Source organism: Sorex araneus, chromosome 10, assembly GCF_027595985.1.
Source record: "Sorex araneus isolate mSorAra2 chromosome 10, mSorAra2.pri, whole genome shotgun sequence".
NCBI lineage: Eukaryota > Metazoa > Chordata > Mammalia > Eulipotyphla > Soricidae > Sorex > Sorex araneus.
Window position 1 is genome coordinate 67,780,328 of NC_073311.1, and position 19,531 is coordinate 67,799,858.

At 39.4% G+C, this 19,531-nt stretch overlaps 1 protein-coding gene across 1 annotated transcript in view; it reads left to right on the top strand.

The window, feature by feature from the left end:
* The window catches only part of LRRK2 (leucine rich repeat kinase 2), a 143,107-nt gene extending 128,140 nt beyond the window's left edge, over positions 1-14,967 (top strand). Inside the window, exons 46-51 of the mRNA XM_055118275.1 lie at positions 1,505-1,577; positions 4,501-4,685; positions 8,628-8,780; positions 9,306-9,514; positions 12,391-12,471; positions 13,214-14,967. Coding sequence (XP_054974250.1) covers positions 1,505-1,577; positions 4,501-4,685; positions 8,628-8,780; positions 9,306-9,514; positions 12,391-12,471; positions 13,214-13,335 — 823 coding nt within the window. The 3' untranslated portion in view covers positions 13,336-14,967. The remainder of the gene's footprint in view (positions 1-1,504; positions 1,578-4,500; positions 4,686-8,627; positions 8,781-9,305; positions 9,515-12,390; positions 12,472-13,213) is intronic.
* Positions 14,968-19,531: the final 4,564 nt, after the last annotated feature.

The following is a 19,531-nucleotide window of genomic DNA, read 5'->3' on the forward strand; positions in this document are numbered from 1 at the left end:
ACTACTGGGAATTGTGAGTAGTCACAGACATTTGTGATTTCCTATGTATTGATGAAATGGAAGCAGTTATGAAACAGGTCAATCATTTCACAGGCTTTTGCTTGAATTCATGTCTATAAATAGTCTGTTATGTGCCAGTCTAAAACATACCAATAAGCTCCCAAATCAGGAAACATGCAATATATGAATTATTAAGTTGCTAATAATGAAAGAGATTTTAATACTAACAGCCAATGGGCTCTTATTGCATAGGAATTTGTCTAGATGCAAGAATTCCAGTATGAACTATGGTTTGTTGCTTTGCTATTTGGGACAGAGTGATTTTCAGTAGCTATTAAGAAAACATACCGTAGTCTTCTCTGGTTTGAGTTGCTAATGTGAAATAAATAGGAGAATAGAAATTACAAGTTTCAAGCAGCTGAAATATAAATTTCACTGGCAGATATGGAGTTGAAATTATTTGGTGTATTGTCATTTTTTATATGATATTATGTTGACAAGACTGAATTAAAAAATTTTGCATTTGGGGCCACAGCGAGAGTCCAGTGGGTAGGGGGGTATGTCTCGAATGTGGCTGATCTGGGTTCAGTCCCCAGTACCCCAAATGGTACCCCAATGCCAGGAATAATTTCTGAGTGCATACCAGGGATAACCCCTGAGCATTGCCAAGGTAGGACCTAAAAGGCCAAAAAAAAAAATGTTGCATTAGAGGGGATAGATTTGGCTAACTCTGCTAGAATTAACAGTGGAAAGTGTTTAAGTGCTTGGTGATCTGACAGGAGAAATTTTCCTGGGTTTTGGATAGGGAGAATGTTGATGTGGTCAGGCTATCTGATTTTGCTAGTTTTCACTAACTGAAGACTCCCGTTTAGACAAGGAGACAGCAGACTCTCTCATACCCTCCTCTCTCCTCTCTCCTACCCTCTCCTCTCCTCTCCCCCACCATTTTTTCGGCCATCCAACTTATACTCAAGGGGTCCTTCCCAGGGAGGGAGCTCTTCCAGTGATTCTTGGCCAACCAGACCAGATGGTTCAATGCTTGGGCCTGAAGATGCTGTGTTAAAGGGGCCCGGCTATGCAGGGCCAATCTGGTGAAATTTAGTGGGTCACTGGGTCATGCCTAGTATTGCTCTGGGGACCTTGTGCCAGGGATCAAAATTAGGGTCCAAGGTCTAAGAAGTGTGCTCTGACACCTGAACATTTCCTTGGCCCTGGGAGTCCCTCTTTCTTGATGGTAACATTACAAAGTGGTGTCACCCAGGTCCTTGACAAAGGAATGACAAAGGAATTATGAAGACATTCCTGTTTGTAAAACTGAAAAGAGACTGGAAAATTCACCTCTCAAACGGCAGAGAAAAGGTTGTCCATAATAGGTTTTATAAAGAAAATGGTGTAAGGAAGGTGGGTCAGGAAGAAAGCAATTAGTCAAGCTAGAGGGGAAATTGAAGCATTTTTGTCGAATTATGCATTCTTTTAGTAAATGCTTTGACATTTTTCCTATTAGAAAACAACAGAATTTTCTTTTGGTGGGGACTGCTGATGGAAAGTTGGCAATTTTTGAAGATATAATGGTTAAGGTGAGTGTTCAGTGCAACCTACACCAAAGTCTTTGATTTGTTTCATCTGTATTCATTGCTCTTCCCCTACATGGTTGTAAGGTTCCCAAAGCAAGGGTCATAAACACTGCTCTGTAAGATTCATGTCTTGTACATAATATACACTCTGCAAATACTGATTGTGTCATTGAGATTTGATTTAACTAAGGTCAAAATGATCAGTGAGATTTGAGTTATAGAACTTGGAACATTAATTACTTGGTATATAAGTGAAGGCAGGAGCCATAGCACAGCGGGTAGGGCATTTGCCTTGCACGCAGCCAACCTGGGTTCAATTCCTCTGTCGCTCTCTGAGAGCCCGGCAAGCTACCAAGAGTATCCTGCCCGCACGGTAAAGCCGGGCAAGCTACCCGTGGCATATTTGATATGCCAGAAACGGTAACAACAAGTCTCACTTGGAGATGTTACTGGTGCCCACTCAAGCAAATCACTGAACAATGGGATGACAGTGACAGTGACAGTTATGTAAGTTAATTAGATAAGTTTTTACAAATTGTTTTTTGGGGGAAAAAAAGGAAACTAGTTTTAAGTCTGGCTTGCCACAAATTCTTAATTTATCTTTGAATATCAAATTTAACTTACTGTTCTTCTGATTCTCGTTTATTATTGAAGTGTTTATTTTCTTATTAAAAACATTTTAAAAATCTAGGCACCATAATTTATAATAAGTTAACTATAGGGTTTTCTGCATACAATGTTCCAACACCCCAGAGTGTTTCCCCACCTCAACCAACCAGACCTCCATGGCCTCATAATGGTAAGCTCAGCTTTATAGGCCAATCCTAAGATTCTGTTGCCTTTTTCTGTTGGCTATTTGTTATTCCATTACTCACATAAGAGAACTCATTATGTACTTGTCCTTCTCCTTCTGGCTAACTTAACACAGCATTATAGTCTTCAGATCCATTACATTACATGAATGGATGATATGATTTAATCTTTTTATAAAGCTGAGTAGTATTCCATTGTGTGTAGATATATGATACATATATCATAATATATATACATATATATATGCCATCATTTTAAAAAATCTGTCATTTGTTCTGGGAGACTAGATTTTGGCTATTGTGAATAATGTTGTAATGAATATAGATGTGCAAATATCACTTCAAAGTAGAGTTTTTTTTGAAGTAGCATTAGCTACCAAGAAGTGGAATTGCTGGGTCATATGGCAGCTCAATTCTCAGTTTTTTGAGAAGTGTTCATAGAGTTTTCCAAAATATTTGATCCTGTTGACTTTAATGCCAGCAATGGATGAGGGTGCTTTTTGTGGCCACATCCATGTCAACACTGTTTGTTTTGGTCTCTTCCATGGGTGTCTCATGTCTCAAGTCCTACAGATATGAATTTATATCTCATTGTTTTAATTTTCACTTCTTTGATTATCAGATATCCAGAGCATATTTACTTATATATATTGGCCATCTGTATGTCTGTATGCTATCTTGATGAGGTTTCTGTTCATCTCTTCCTAGATTTTTATGGGGTATTTTTTCTTGTTTTACAAGTACTTTATATACCTTTGACATTAACCCTTTGTTTTTTGAGTGATGGTCAAATATTTTCTCCCAGTATGTGGGGTATCTTTTTATTCTGGTCATTGTTTTGTTTGCAGTGCAGAAGAGTCTTAATTTGATGTAGTCTCTTTTTATTTTTATCTTTGTTTTTTGCCAATTGCATTCAATCTCTGAAGATACCTTTAAATTCATTGTCATGATGAATTCTGCCTAGGCTTTCCTCAATATAATTCTTTCTCTCTCTTTTTATTGTTTTGTTCTTGGGACAAACCCTGTGGTGCTCAGGGAATACTCCTACCTCTGTGCTAGAGATCACTCTTGGCAGGCTTTGGTAACCATATGTGGTGCTGAGGATCAAAACTAGGTCAGCTATGTATAAGGCAAAGGCACTACCCACCATACTATTACTCCAGCCCTCAATATAATTTATAAATTTAGGTCCAATATTGGGGCTGGAGAGAGGGATAGCACACGTGGGTAGGGCATGTGCTGTGCACACGACTGACCCGGGTTCAATTCCTCCATCCCTCTCAGAGAGCCTGCCATGCTACCAAGAGTATCCCACCCACATGGTAGTGCCTGGCAAGCTACCCGTGCATATTTGATATGCCAAAACCAGTAATAAGTCTCACGATGGAGATGTTACTGGTACCTGCTTGAGCAAATTGATGAGCAACAGGATGACAGTGACAGTCCAATATTGAGCTCTTTAATATACTTGGTGTTGGCTTTTGTGCATTGTGTGAGATAGGAGTCTATGTTAACTTTTTTTCACATGTGACTGACCAGTTTTCCCAGCACCATTTGTGGAAGATTTCCTTGCTCCAATCAGATTCTTTCCTCCTGTGTCAAGTTTAGTTACTCATGTACCAGAGGATCTGTCTTTGGACTCTCAATTCTATTCCTTTGATAAGAGAGTCTTTTCTTATTCCAATATCACACTGTCTTGATTATAATAGCTTTATAGTATAATTTAAAGTTGGGAAAAGGAAGATTTTCTATTATCATAGCTCTTATTTCTCTTTCCATTATTTTACCTATTATTCCACCTGTTAATTTAACATCCTATTAGTCATTAGTCATTCCCAGTGTTATCAAAGAATGATAGCGGGAGAGAAGTGAGCATGATTGGTAGGTTAGTTTCTTTGTAATTTTCTCATGAAGTAGAGATTGTTCATAAGGTTAGTATTTTGGATTCTACTTCAGTTGAATCTTATTTTTATAAATACTTTGAAAGCTGTATCCTAAATTTTATTCCAGTACCTCTTAACTATTTAAGTGGAAACTAGTTTTTAGAAAATGCATATTTTGCTATTTCATCCTACAGCAACTCAGTTTGCCAAATGTTTTCTCTTTTTCCAAAGTGTCAAGGAGCTGACCCTTTGAAGGTGGTGAATGTAGGGGATGCCAACACACCATTGATGTGCGTGAGTGAGTCTGTGAGTTCTTCTGAGAAAGACGTGTTGTGGGGAGGATGTGGCACCAAGATTTTTTCCCTTTCCAATGATTTCAATATTCAGAAACTCATCGAGACGAGAACAAGTCAACTGTGAGCCATTTTTCCTGTACAATTAATATACTCATGTCAATAATGCTATTAATTACCCTAATACCTTTTAAAATGGATAATATATTTTTATATTATAGCATTAAAGGTACATTTTAGAAAATTCTAGAAAGTGAAGGTATATTATTAAAAAAATGATCTGGCCTAATAACATTGGGGTAAAATATGAAAACCTTTTGTAGCATTTCTAGTATTTGCCAATACAATTTTTAAATATTTTAATTTCTGTGTCAAATTATACATGCTTTTGACAGGCAGTCCACTCAGTATTTTAGTGAGTCTATGGGTTTTAGATAGACATTTTTAGATGATTAGGTATTGATGATAGTAAAAATAGGCCTTAGCAATAAACTCCTTTCTAAATTTGATAGTTGTGTGTGTGTGTATATATCTATATATATGTATATAGATATATACATACCCTTCCTACAACAAAATTAGTAAGAACAGTCAAGTCAGAGTAAAAAAAATGTAAAAAATTTGTTCCAATTTTCTGTTTTAATTTTTAAGGTTATATTTTGACCAGCTCAACCAGGCTGGAGTGGTAGCACAGTGGTAGGGCATTCGCCTTTCACGCGGCCGACCCGTGTTCGATTCCTCCACCCCTCTCAGAGAGCCTGGAAAGCTACCCGTGATGTATTGGATATGCCAAACACAGTAACAATAAGTCTCACAATGAGAGACGTTACTGGTGCCCGCTGGAACAAATTGATGAGCAATGGGGTGACAGTGACAGTGACAGTGATATTTTGACCAGATCATGTAGTGGCTGTTATTGCTCACAATCCTCAGAGAGAAGTAGTGCAGGTGAAGAACTAGACACTGGCTTTGGCTTGTACACTGTGAGCTCAGGAAGGCACTGCCGAGTCTTTGTCTTTCCTAGGCGTGTGATGCACTTTCCCAGAGGGCTGCTGGGAAGACTGAGCGAGAGCCTGAGAGAAGGAATCCTTGCCATAGTGCCTGTACTTGGTTGGCCTCCAGTCAGTTCTCTCTGCCATCACTGCTGTTAGCTGGGGCCATAGATCCTTATTCCAGAGGCGGAACTGGGTTCCATCCAGCTGCCCAAACCTCAACAAGTGGGAGCAACCTTGGTCCTGTCCATTTCTGTCCCCACTGATTCTGCTCCTACTGACTGTGGTCCTGACACTGCTCCCTGTCCCCACTCTTGAGCTTCGTCTTGGTCATACAACAGTCCGTTTCTTTGGTGCCTATTTGGCACCTTTACAATCCCACTGCTGCAGACAGAGGACTGTTCTAGATCATAAAATGATGCCACTGTTCTGCATCTTGTTTTTTTTTTGGGTCACACCCAGCGATGCTCAGGGGTTACCCCTAGTTCTGCACTCAGGAATTACTCCTGGTGCTTGGGGGACCATAGGGATGCCAGGGATTGAATCAGGTCAGCCATGTGCAAGGCAAACGCCCTCCCTGCTGGCTGTCGCTCTGGCCCTGTTCTGCATCTTGTCCAGCAGGCCATCCTGTTGAGTCTTCTTAAACCTCTTTGTCCATCCTTGTAGCCTCCTTTCCCACTGTGCTCAGGCCAAACAGAACTCAGCTCAGCTATCAGGACCGGCTGCCTCCTCTCTCCCAGCATTTTCAGTAGAAACTCCTCTTTGCCTGGTTCCATCCTGGGACCCTGACCCAGAGCAGATGCTGTCCTATATTTGTAGATCAGGCAACTTGAATTTGCTTTTCTTTGCATCTCTGACTTCCATACTTTTTTTAAAAAAATGTATTTTCAAAACCATTTTCTTAGTGATGCTAGACCTATTGATTCTTACAACTGGCTGCACATCAGAAAGCCCTAGGTCATTGGCCTCAAGTCAGGGACACACTTTAGACCAGGTAAGCCAAATGAATTAAACTCAGAGTGGGCCAGGAAAGAATGGTTTCTTCATCATTCAGGTGATTCTCAGATACGCTGCTTTGGGTCTGAGGTTCTGATAGATGAGAATAATGTGTCTGTCGTGTTTGTAGTTTATTTGACAGTGTGTGGTAAATATGTGATGAATTCATTTTCATTCTGAAACCTTTACTCTCAAATCATCTAACCCTGAAAATACTTAAGGAGGAGACTTCCTTTCTTTATTTTTATGGAGCATGTCATCAGATATAGGGCATCCCCCAAATCCCCCAAAATTACATGTGATATGAATATGAGATGCTCTCTAGAGAGAATTCCCAGGCAAAATCATTCATGTCCCAAAAAAGATTAGGACCTACCTTCTTGACTTTGGAAATACTTGAGCTCTTCTTAAAAAGGATCTCCTATTTCCCTGGATTCTACTAACCAGTCTTAAGGTGCTCTCACCTTCCCCCGGAATTGTCCCACCAGACAGAAGGGAAACTTCTCATTTCTCTGAACCGCACAGAAAGTGACCTTTCAGAGGTTGCTTCATACCTCCTTGTTGGTATGTGATACTCAGAGCCTAATGTTTAGTGAAAGAGGCATGGCCTCTGCTTTGAGTCCTAGTCCAGGCATTTGAGTTTTGTATCCTTGAGGAAGTTATTTAACAATTTGTAAACTTCAATTTCTTTTTTAAAAAACATTGAGATTTATAGTATAAGATTTCCACTGAGAATCAAAGAAAATGGGCAACGATATTTTATGGAAAACTTTAACAACCTTCTGTTAAATCCAGTGAGGCCCCAGAGAGAAATGACTTGCAGGACAGAGGCTCTGAGTCTACACCATGATCTCTTGTCATAAATATAAAAGATATAAGGACAAAGCTTTCCTGCCCTCAGGTGTCCTAAACAGCGTTGCAGTTCTTGTGGTAAATCCTGTGGTGTTTAAACGCCATCTACATGATTAAATCTTAATTTAAACTATTTTATTCTTTCCTAATACCCATTTTTCTTGTTAATTCTTCATTCACCCATCCTTTTCTCCATATACTTGACTAGCTACCTACTTTATTATCTTGTTTCTAGATAGGTACGTCCATCCATTAACCATCAATTTCTCTATCTCTCATCTGTCATTCATCTGTCACCTATCTTTATCTACCATCTCCCTATAATTCATGCACACTCTCTCTTGTCTCCCAGACAGCTAATTAACTATAGTGACTCTTCACTGAATATGGCTGTGTAGAAGACATGGTTCTTGTGCTCGTGACACTAGACGTTTCCACCTAGTGTCAGGGACATACCGATAGTTAAAACTTAATGTTCACTAAGGATACAGTGTTCCAACTATAGCAGTGAGGAAAGAGAATATACTATTATAGTAAATATACCATAATATACTATAAATATAATAGTAAATATACTATTTCAGTATATCAGGAAGGAATTCCAGAGTAGCTGAAATTTAAGTGGTTCTTCAAAAGTAAACCAGAGCTTGCCATGTAGATGTATGGCAGCTGATTTCCTTGAAAAATGTGTAAATTTTGAAATGCTAGAATGTAGATGATTAAAAGTATGATTTTCCTTTATTTGATAAGAGGGAAAATGACAATTTACTTTCTTTTATGCTTGGATGAATACATAGGGTTTTTTCTCATAATTTACATGACTTGTATGATGCAACAATATCTGTTCTTTCATATTTAAAGCCATTACTAAGATTTATTTTGACATTTCATGTTTTATATTACTAGGTAAAAATGTCTCAGTCCCCATAACAACATATTTCAGTTGATTATCACAGATATAATTTTACAATAATTTAGCAATAGCAAACATTTCAAAATTATGAAATTAGAGATACATTTATTTATAGTTAGAGATATTCTTATAGAAGTTAACACAATTCAGAATGGTTAGAGGACTATAGGACATAATTGCCAACACTCTAGTTGTTTTCTCTTTCAAAATTATTTTAATCTTTTACATATGTTAAGAATTCGCTGAGTTACATGACATGTTGGCATGAACAAAGAATGAATAAGGTGGAATTCTTTCTTTCACTGTCCCCAGGTTTCCCTACGCAGCCTTCAGTGATGCCAACATCATAGCAGTGGCAGTGGACTCGGCTCTCTATGTTGCCAAGAAAAACAGTCCATTTGTGGAGGTGTGGGATAAGAAAACGGAAAAACTCTGCCAACTGATAGACTGTGTACACTTTTTAAAGTAAATTCATATTTAATTTTTTTAATTATGGAAAGAATATAACATGAGATCTTAATTGATTTTTATTATCAATTGTTGGTTTGGGGAAATTTTTAGTTGTTTATTGATAAAATTTTGCATGTAAAATGTAGTTTAATTTTCTTTCATTTACATGTAGTTTAATGTTTTTGCAACTTTCAGACTTTGTGGGATATTATTTGGACTAACTTTTTTTTTCTTTGAACATGGAAAAATTTTTTGTTGCTAGATTGAATGCAATTTTCCTAAAAATTGTATCTATTTCATAATTTCTTGAATTTAAGTATAATCTTTTATAAAAGTTTGTGATTCAGGTAGAAAATTGGCTCGTTAGCATTCTGTATGTAGCAAAAATAGCTTTATAAAATCTTAATGATACATAATATATGGTGTCATGTATTTGCAATTTAAAATGTGACCTGTAGCTATATGTGTTCCTGTGTAGAGGCACACGCCTAATCGTTCTTAGTTGATAAAGACTCATTAACACTGAGGCTCTGGTGCTAGGGAGGAGGCGGTGAAAGTGAACGCAGAACCCACGCCCAGACTGTCCTACGCCGGGCGTGTGAAGAGTCTCTGCCTGCAGAAGAACACGGCGCTCTGGATAGGCACGGGCGGGGGCGCACTCTTGCTCCTGGACCTCGCAACTCGCCGCGTGCTGTGCGTAGTTCACAGCCTGAGTGACTCTGTGCGGGGCATGACGATGGCACAGTTAGGCAAGTTTCTTTCCGTTTGATCCTGTTATGGTCTCAGCTCAATTTGGGCATTTTTCTAACCTTTTTTTTTTCACTTTAAAAAATTTTATTAGTGAATCACCATGAGGTACAGTTACAAACTTATGACTTTCATGTTTGTATTTGGTTTACATCCCTCCACCAGGGCCCATTCTCCTCCACCAATGATCCCAGTGTCCCTCCCACCACCCCCACCCCAACCCCCACCTCCCCACCCTGCCTCTGGGCAGGGCCTTCCCTTTTGTTCTCTCTCCTGTTGGGTGTTGTAGTTTGCAATAGAGGTACCGAGTGGCCATCCTGTCCGGTCTATAGTCCACTTTTGGTACGCGGTTTTCAACCCGAGCATTTTTATAAAATGGATTTTGTTCGAGGTATCATGCCATTAATGGTAGTGAAGTTGGTGGCCCCCACGGGTGGCTCATGTGAGGTGGAGAGGAGGAGACAGTCACCTCCCCATCCACCTCTGTCACCCCGGGGCGACTGGGAAGGCAGGACTGATAAAGTCTGTGATGAGCCACTGCATGGCATGGACCAGAGCCCCCCCCAGCCCCATGAAGTGGCCACACCTGATGTCCACTTGGTCTTCTGAGCCCAGGGGTTGCTCCCTACCACCCAGTTTCTCGGGGGCCACAGGTTCAAGTGGGAGCGAGGAATTGCTCTTTGCAGGGAAGGAAAGTTATTCCCAGCCTTACCCAGGGGGTTCAGCTACTTTGTCCTGTCTCACAGAAAAAAATGTCAGGAGTAGATAAGCAGTGAAGTAAAAACAGATTTTATTTGGAGAGTTTGGGAAGGGGTAAGAGGGAGAAAAAGTGGGAGAGAGTAGAGTAACACGCTCAAGGGAGAACACAGGCTTCTCCTAGGGCGGAGAGAGCCCTACACCACCCCAGCATTAGATATGGAAGCATGAAAGTCCACATCTCAAGAGGGGGGATGCGGGGGACACATGTGGGTACAAGCAGCACATGGACTTGGGCAGCATGGTGTGCACTTCCTTTGTTCAAGGTGGCTTTTATAGGTTTTTCCAACTTGCCCCCTTGTGGGGCTTCTACCTATATAAAAGTCCGTTGCTAAGGAGGTTGTTCCAGGGGGTGGAGTTGGGAGTGGCCAATGGTCCTCTTTGAAATTCTTTCCCTGGCCTTTTGTTCCTGCTGGGGTTTCTGTCTGAGGGGGGTCCAGCCTTCTGTGGGTCTTTACTGGTGCCAGATGAGGGTCTTATCAGCCCGTGGTTCCTGTGTTTGTAGCCTTGACCCTATTGGTTTTATTACTTCTAGGAATTCCATTGCCACGGGTGCTCCGTCCTGTCCAATTGCCGCCAACAGCAGGGTTTCTTGTGCAAAAATGTGCTAAAACCCTATTTCCTCCAGAGTGTCTGCTTCCCTCCATTATCTTCCTGCTCATTTTCTTTTTTTCTTTCTTTTTTTATGGGGGGAGCTGTGGGTGAGGTGGCTGTGCCTTGCACTTTTTACTTCTCTTCCCTTTCCAGTGTGCCCTGAGGTGTCTAGTGATCCGGGTTCAGTTGAGACTGGTGGATGCAGGGGTGCTCAGCCCCTAGGGGAGCAGGTTATTCCACCAGATGCTGAATAGTGGGGGCTCACTTTTTAAAATATTTTTCCCCAAATGAGAAATGCATAACATTGAGGCACTTTTAGTTTTGTACCAAAGAAATTAAAACAAATGCTGATTTTGATCAGCCTATGTTTCCCACTCCTGTTAAAGAATGCTATTTGGTTTTTCACTCTATAAATAAATCTGTTCTCTTAGAACAGTATACACAGAACTGCACAGCTGACAAATAGTGACAAATCAGGATATTTAGCTCTATCTTCTAGGTCTTTTCTTGTTTTTACTTTTCTATTAAACTGACTTGGACAAACCCTGGGATTACACCTGTCTCTGTGCTCAGGAATCTCTTCTGACAGGGCTCAGGAGACCATCTGGGGTGCTTGGGATCAAACCCGGGTTGGCATGAGCAAGGCAGGTGCCTTAACCATTATACGATCTCTTTGACCCCCTAGATGAATTCTTCAGGGAGGTACATGTGTCTTATTAATTTTAAAGAATAAAATTTTAATAATAAATGGTGCTTATTTATTTTACAGTGTTTATATATGAAAAGGGTACTTGCATTCTTTGAAATAGCTCATTTGCATATGAAGGAATATTTATATTTTTATTTTAATATAAATATAGGAATGTTACCAGTGAAAGTATATTTTTAAAGAACAATTTAAGATATAGTGCTACTCATTTGTGGCATATAAAGTAACAGAATGGGAGACTAACACCAAAGGATAGTAGAGATAAGGACCAGGAGGTCTGCTTCATGGCTTGGAAGCCGGCCTCACATGCTGGGGGAAAAGGCAGCTCAGATAGAGAAGGGACAACCAAGTAAAGGGTGCTTGGAGGGCCCGCTTGGGATGGGAGATGCATGCTGAAAGTTGACTATAGACTGAACATGATGACCACTTAATACTTGCATCACAGACCACAACACCCTAAAGGAGAGAGAGAGTAAAAGGGAATGCCTGCCACAGAGGCGGGGTGGGGGCGGGTGGGGGGGTTGGGAGGGATACTGGAAACATTGGTGGTTGAGAATGGGCACTGGTGAAGGGATGGGTACTCGATCATTGTATGGCTGAAACATAAGCACTAAAGTTTGTAAGTCTGTAACTGTACCTCTCAGTGATTCATTTAAAAAAATAGATGTAGTGTTATATTTTCTATATAAATCCTAATTTTGTGAATTGAGTAATGACTTTGCATATATATAACAAAAAGTATAATTTGTATAAAGTTGAAAAAAACTTGTGTTAAAATATGTACTTATTTTAGTTTAATTTATTGTATTGTTTTAACAGAAAACTCCTTTTATTTTGGGGGTAAAGGAAGCCTTAAAAATGTCATGCTGGTTTTGGGATATACCCAGACAAGTACCAAAGGTATGCTCTACAAAAAAGGTAATTTTTAATAGGATATGATATTACAAACATAATTCAGTGACACCACATATTGTAACTTGTCTTGTGTTTATAATAAATATCTCACAGGTGGTAGCATTGTAAGCACATTCAAGCATATTTACAGTTAAAACAGTTTGGACATAAAGTTTCAAAATCAAGTTTTGGTGATAACGGAGTGATATTTGTCTTTTTCAGAAAAAGAATATGTCAGTCACTATAAAGTGAAAACTATCCCAAGTCTTAATTAAATGTGCTTATTTTTTTCTCACAAATTTCCTACATTCAGGTGAGGTCTGTCTTTGTTTGAAAAAGCATATTCCTTTCACCATGATGGAATCTTAGGTTATTACAGGTTCATATTCCTTTAATTTTTCTGTGTTTTTGTCTTGAGGATACACCTGGCTGTGCTTAGGGCTTACTCTTGGCTCTGTGCTCAGGGATTACTCTTGGCAGTGCTCAGGGGACCATATGGGGTGCTGATTGAAACCAGGTTGGCTGTGTGAAAGGCAAGCGCCCTCCCTGCTGTTCTGTCTCTCCAGCCCCCATATACTTTTAAAAACTTAATACTTAGATTCTAAAATGTATTTTAAACATTTTCAAATGTAATTTACTTAATGCCAGTCATTTTGGACTGTATATATGACAAATAAATATAAATTAATAATATTGAAGTTCACTATGGCAGATCTTTGAATATAATTTTCCTTTTTTATTCTTCTAGAGTTACAATCTTGCTTGTCTGTTTGGGACATCAATCTTCCACATGAAGTGCAAAATTTAGAAAAACATATTGAGGTGAGAAAAGAATTAGCTGAAAAAATGAAAAGAATACCTGTTGAATAAGAGGGAAGAGGAAATTCTTTACTTTGGACTGGAAAATTACTATCTCCCCTTGTAAATATTTATTTAAAATTGTTTGCTTACATATGAAAAAGGTACTTTCACTCTTTGAAATAACTCATTTGTATATGAAGGAATGTTTGTACGTTTTATTTTAAATATAAATGTATAAAATTTACCAGTGAAAGTATATCTTAAAAGAACAATTTAAAATATAATGTTATATTTTCTATATATCCTAATTTTGTAGATTAAATAATGAAAAAATTTTAAAATGACTTGCAGTATTTATGCTAAAATTTATAAAAGTTTGTTACTCATAATGAAAGAAAACTATGTTCTATTTTAAGTGTTGTGCTAAAACAAGACTAAATTGCTTACTTTCTAGATATTCTGTAAAGTAGAATTAGTATATTAGGAATGTTTCCCTGTCATAAAATTCTTCATAGATTGCTTTTAGGAGCAGATATTATACATCCTTGAAAATAGGCTTCTTTTGGACATGAGTTTCTTTGTTGCAAGTGCAATTATGTATATCACAAGCATTCATACCAACTAAAAAGGAAGTCCATGAAGAGTGTTGATGGAAAAGAAGCTGCTAGCAAGCCTCAATGCAGCAAAGTCAGCCTACTTTTTCTGCCTATTTTGTAACTCTCCCTGAATTCAGATACCTTGAAATTTGTATGATTGCTGTGAATACAATGTCTAATTTTACAGAGATAATTTTCAATTTTTATTTGGATTTTTAGTTAAAGGCCAGAACCCTATCTTCTTTTTCTGAATCTGTCTATTTCAATGCTACTCACCTTTCCCCCAAAATTTGTGACTATGAAATTCCTATATTTTTTGGATACAAATCTCATTTTGGGATTATAGATTTCTGCAGCTCCTACCTCGGCCGTGGGGCCACGTGTGAAGCAGATCACTAGTTCAGATCGCTAGTCGGCGCCTGCGCATTGTTTCCTGGATTATACTTAAGTTGCTAAATGCCTTCCTATAACAGGAATATTGGGCACAACTACCTGGGTAACAATTGGAATGTAATTTCTGTTTTAAGGAACATTTTCAGCAAATCCATCAGTCCATTTAACATTCTCAGAACTGAGTAACATTTTTTATATCCACTGTATCACTGTATCACTGTCATCCTGTTGTTCATCGATTTACTCGAGCGGGCGCAAGTAATATCGTCCCAGCCCTGAGATTTTAGCAGCCTCTCCTTATTTGTCTTTCCCAATGATTGGAGGCTCTTTCAGAGTCAGGGATTGAGACCTGTTATTGTTACTGTTTTTGGCATATTGAATACGCCACGGGGAGCTTGCCAGGCTCTGCCATGCAGGTGGGATACTCTAGGTAGCTTGCCAGTCTCTCCGAGAGACATACATATATATTTCCCTCTATGATTTTATGGAAAATGGGTAGGGAGTGTCTTATGATGTGTCTGGGAATATGTTCACTCATGCGTGAGGCTTTGCCCTAGCGAGTGGAAAGCGGCCTGGAGCGTGGCAGCAGTTGGGTAGTGGAGGTTGGCTTCCGGGGCTGGGTCCTTGGGGTGGGGAGGGTTCTCACTTGGCCCCCTCTGGGGCGCCCCAAGTGGAAAAAGCCTTTGTGTCCAGACTTTAAATTTTATATCAAGAGGAATAAAATTCTTTTTTTTTTTTTTTTTTTTTTTTTTTTGCTTTTTGGGTCACACCAGGCGATGCACAGGGGTTACTCCTGGTTCTACACTCAGGAATTACTCCTGGCAGTGCTCAGGGGACCATATGGGATGCTGGGATTCGAACCCGGGTCGGCCGCGTGCAAGGCAAACGCCCTACCCGCTGTGCTATCGCTCCAGCCCCAAGAGGAATAAAATTCTTAACTCTGAAAGATTATCTACTTCTTAAAGAGAACTAGGTTTTAATATGTTTTGCAAAAAAAAAAAGAAAGAAAGAAAACTAACCAACCAACCAACCAAAAACAAAAACAAAAAACCCAAACAGATCAATAGAGCAAGAAGCAGATCAGCAGAGCAAGGGTTTCCCTGTGACAAAACCCAGATTAGCTTTTACCTAGGCTAAAATTCTTTTTTGCAAGGAAAGGCAGTGGATCTGAAATGCCTATGCTGATGTTTGGACTGACTTTCCTTTCCTTCAAGAAGCAGTTTTTGCTCCATGGTTCCTGGTGAACTGGGGTGGGTGGGACCCATATTGGGCCCAATGTTGGGGGGAATGTCAAATAGTGTAATCTGTGTTCCTGTGATATTTATCATTGTGACTTTGTATTTATTTATATTTTAACCAAAGAAAATCATGGGTAAATATGTAAACGAACATGGTATTTTAATGGAATAAAAAACATTTTAAAAACATGCTTGCAAATTTCTGCTTTTGTGTGTGTGTGTGTGTGTGTGTGTGTGTGTGTGTCAGTGGTTCATTTTTCACATATAGGTTTGCAATTCATTAAAAACAAATCCTATTAATTTCTTTGGGCTTTCCACTACAGGATCTGTTAATTAAAGTTTTCCTCTTAAGAATTTTGTTCATTTCAGTCATGCCAATGAACCTCCTCCAGTGCCATGTAAGTTCACCTACCAACTATGCTTCAGAGACTTATAAATAAATCTTGAAAGAGATCAACTTGCCGTGAAAAATTTTCTCAGACATCTGCTCAAGCTGAGATATCTGGAGCACCTGGAAGGGGGCAGTTCAGCTCAGTGCCTGCCCAGAGCCCCTGCCAACTGCTTGCTCCCACCCTGAAAAATTGCTGCCATGCGTTTGGTCAGACTCCATTGTCTCAGGACCAAGCCTCACCCAGAAATTAACCTGTTGAAAATTCGGATATGCAGGTCTTTGTAGACTTAAATCTCCAGGCTTTCTCCAGGTTGGGATGGGCTACCTGCCCCAGCTCTCTGTATTTCTAAAACCCAGGCAGTCATCTCCATACCCCAAAGCTTCTACCCAATTACAAATTTAATTCCAGCTATATAATCCAGTTAAAAAGTCTGGATTTCCTGAAGTGTGCAGCTGCCTTTGCGGCCACATGACATCTCCAAACTCTGCAACAGTGATAATTCAGAGGTAGCACAGCAGGTTGGATGGCATATAACATAGAAAGCAACCAATCTTATCTTACCAAATAGTAACACAGAAGGCTTAACCTGTAACATTTTTAGTAATCCCTCATACAAGGACTTAATGCCTCCATGTTTTATCTTTGTGTGAGATAGAATAATTTACACTAATTTTCTTCTAAAGAAATATTTTTTGATCATTCTGTTAGCAATTTATTGATAATAAGAAATATAAAATAAATTACTGTGGGCCTGTTACAGAGGTAGTCTTGAAGGGTGGTTGGGAAAATTAGAGATAATGGTGGAGGGAAGATGACAATGGTGGTGGGATTGATGTTGAATATTGAATGCCTCTAATAAATCATGAACAAGTTTGTAAACCATAGTGTTTATAGAAAATGTAGGGGAAAATTTACATAAGTAGGCTTTATCTATTTTATGTAAACTCCAAAATATATTAACACAGAATTTCTTAAAAAATTTTATTGATGCCAGGTAAGGCCTGATTATTACCATAATGAGATCCAAATATAAAATAAAATTTAATTAAGTATAGCTTAGATTCCAGAGCTGAAAAGTTACTAATGTAAATGTAAAGCATTTTATTATATTGTATTAAAGTGTTTTATTTTCTTATTTCACTGTATCACTGCTATCCTGTTGCTCATCAATTTGCTCGAGTAGGCACTAGTAACATCTTCATTGTGAGACTTGTTACTATTTTTGGCATATCGAATATGCCACAGGTAGCTTTCCAGGCTCTGCCATGTGGGCGGGATACTCTCGGTAGCTTGCGAGGCTCTCTGAGAGGGGCAGAGGAATCAAACCCAAGTCTGCCACGTACAAGGCAGATGCTCTACCTTTTTTTTTTTGCTTTTTGGGTCACTTTGGCGATGTTCAGGGGTTACTCGTGGCTCTGCACTCAGGAATTACTCCTGGCAGTGCTCAGTGCTCGGGGGACCATATGGGATGCTGGGGATTGAACTGGGAATTGGGTTGGCAATGTGCAGGGCAAACGCCCTACCTGCTGTGCTATCACTCCAGCCCCAAATTGCCATTTCTTAAGTTATGTTGAAACAAGTAATATAATTTATTTATTTTTAATTAGTGAATCACCATGGGGGTACAGTTACAGATTTATACATTTTCGCGCTCATGTTTCCCCCATACAAATTTTGAGAACCCATCCCTTCACCAGTGCCCATTCTCCACCACCGGTACACCCAACATCCCTCCTACCCTCCCCAATCCCATCTCCCCCCACCCCACCCTGCCACTGTGGCAGGACATTTCTTTTTGTTCTCTCTCTCTCATTAGGTGTTGTGGTTCGCAATAGAGGTGTTGAGTGGCCACTGTGTTCAGTCTCTAGTACACATTCAGCCCGCATCACCCTTCCCCCGCATGGCCTCCAACTGCATTATACTTGGTAATGCCTTCTCTGAGTTGCCCTCTCCCCAGAATGTGAGGCCAGCTTCCAAGCTATGGAGTCAACCTCCTGGTACTTATTTCTACTATTCTTCTATTCTTGGGTGTTAGTCTCCTACTCTGTTATTCTATATTCCACAGATGAGTGCAATCTTTCTATGTCTGTCTTTCTCTTTCTGACTTATTTCACTTAGCATGATACTTTCCATGCCGATCCAATTATATACAAAATTCATGACCTTCTTTTTTCTAACAGCTGCATAGTATTCCATTGTATAGATGTACCAAAGTTTCTTCAACCAGTCATCTGTTCTAGGGCACTCGGGTTTTTTCCAGATTCTGGCTATTGTAAACAGTGCTCCAATGAACATATAAGTGCAGATGTCATTTCGACTATACTTTTTAGCTTCTCTGGGATATATTCCCAGCAGTGGTATTGCTGGATCAAATGGGAGCTCAATATCTAATTTTTTGAGAATCGTCCATATTGTTTTCCAAAAGGGCTGAACCAGTCGGCATTCCCACCAGCAGTGTAGAAGGGTCCCTTTCTCCCCACATCCTCTCCAACAGCGGTTGCTTTTGTTCTTTTGGATGTGTGCTAGTCTCTGTGGTGTGAGGTGGTATCTCATGGTTGTTTTGATCTGCATCTCCCTGATGATTAGTTATGTAGAGCACTTTTTCATGTGCCTTTTGGCCATTTGTATCTCTTCCTTGGTAAAGTTTCTGTTCATTTCTTCACCCCATTTTCTGATGGGGTTGGATGTGAAACAAGTAATATAAAGTAAATTTGTTAGGTACCTAAGGGGGCAGGTTGGGGGTGGGGGAATGGGAACATTGGTGACGGGAAGGTCACACTGGTGGTGTTGGAACACTAAATGCCTGAAACAGCTATATAATGAAAAACTTTGTAAATCATGGAGGTTTTGCTTTTGGTTTTGCTTTTTGGGTCACACCCGGTGATGCACAGGGGTTGCTCCTGGCTTTGCACCCAGGAATTACCCCTGGCGGTGCTTGTAGTACCATATGGGATGCTGGGAATTGAACCCATGTTGGCTGCTTGCAAGGCAAACACCTACCTGCTGTATTATTGCTCCAGTCCCTCATGGTGGTTTTAATAAAAATAAAGTTTAATTTTAAAAAAACACTGAAAAAGAATTTTGTTGATTTAATTGTATAGAGTGCAGTTGTCAGGGTTTTAGTATAAAACCTGATGGATATTATGTGTTCTGTCTTCAAGTCCTCATGAAAGTTTACTTCAGTGAACTTATTTGTTCTTAAGTAATAAAACAAATTAACTTAAAACACCTGACTAATAAAAGAAAGACAATTTTTTCTCACTAGAACCCTAAATTGAACTGCTTAGTTATTATCAAAACAAAGAGTTATCTTAAAAGATTGTCATAACCCTCCACAATATTGAAGCTAAGGGTATTGTCAAAGATGAAACACCACTGACCAAGCAAGTGGAAACGAAGGTAAACAAATTCCACGATATTGAAGCCAAAGGTATCTTCAAAGATGAAACACCACTGACCAAGCAAGTCAAAGCAAAGATAAACAAATGGGACTACATTAAACTAAGAAGCTTCTGCACCTCAAAAGAAACAATGACCAGGATACAATGTCAGCCTATGGAATGGGAAAAGATACTCACCCAATACCCTTCTGATAAGGGGTTAATATCAAAGATATACATGAGACACTAGTAGAATTATACAAGAA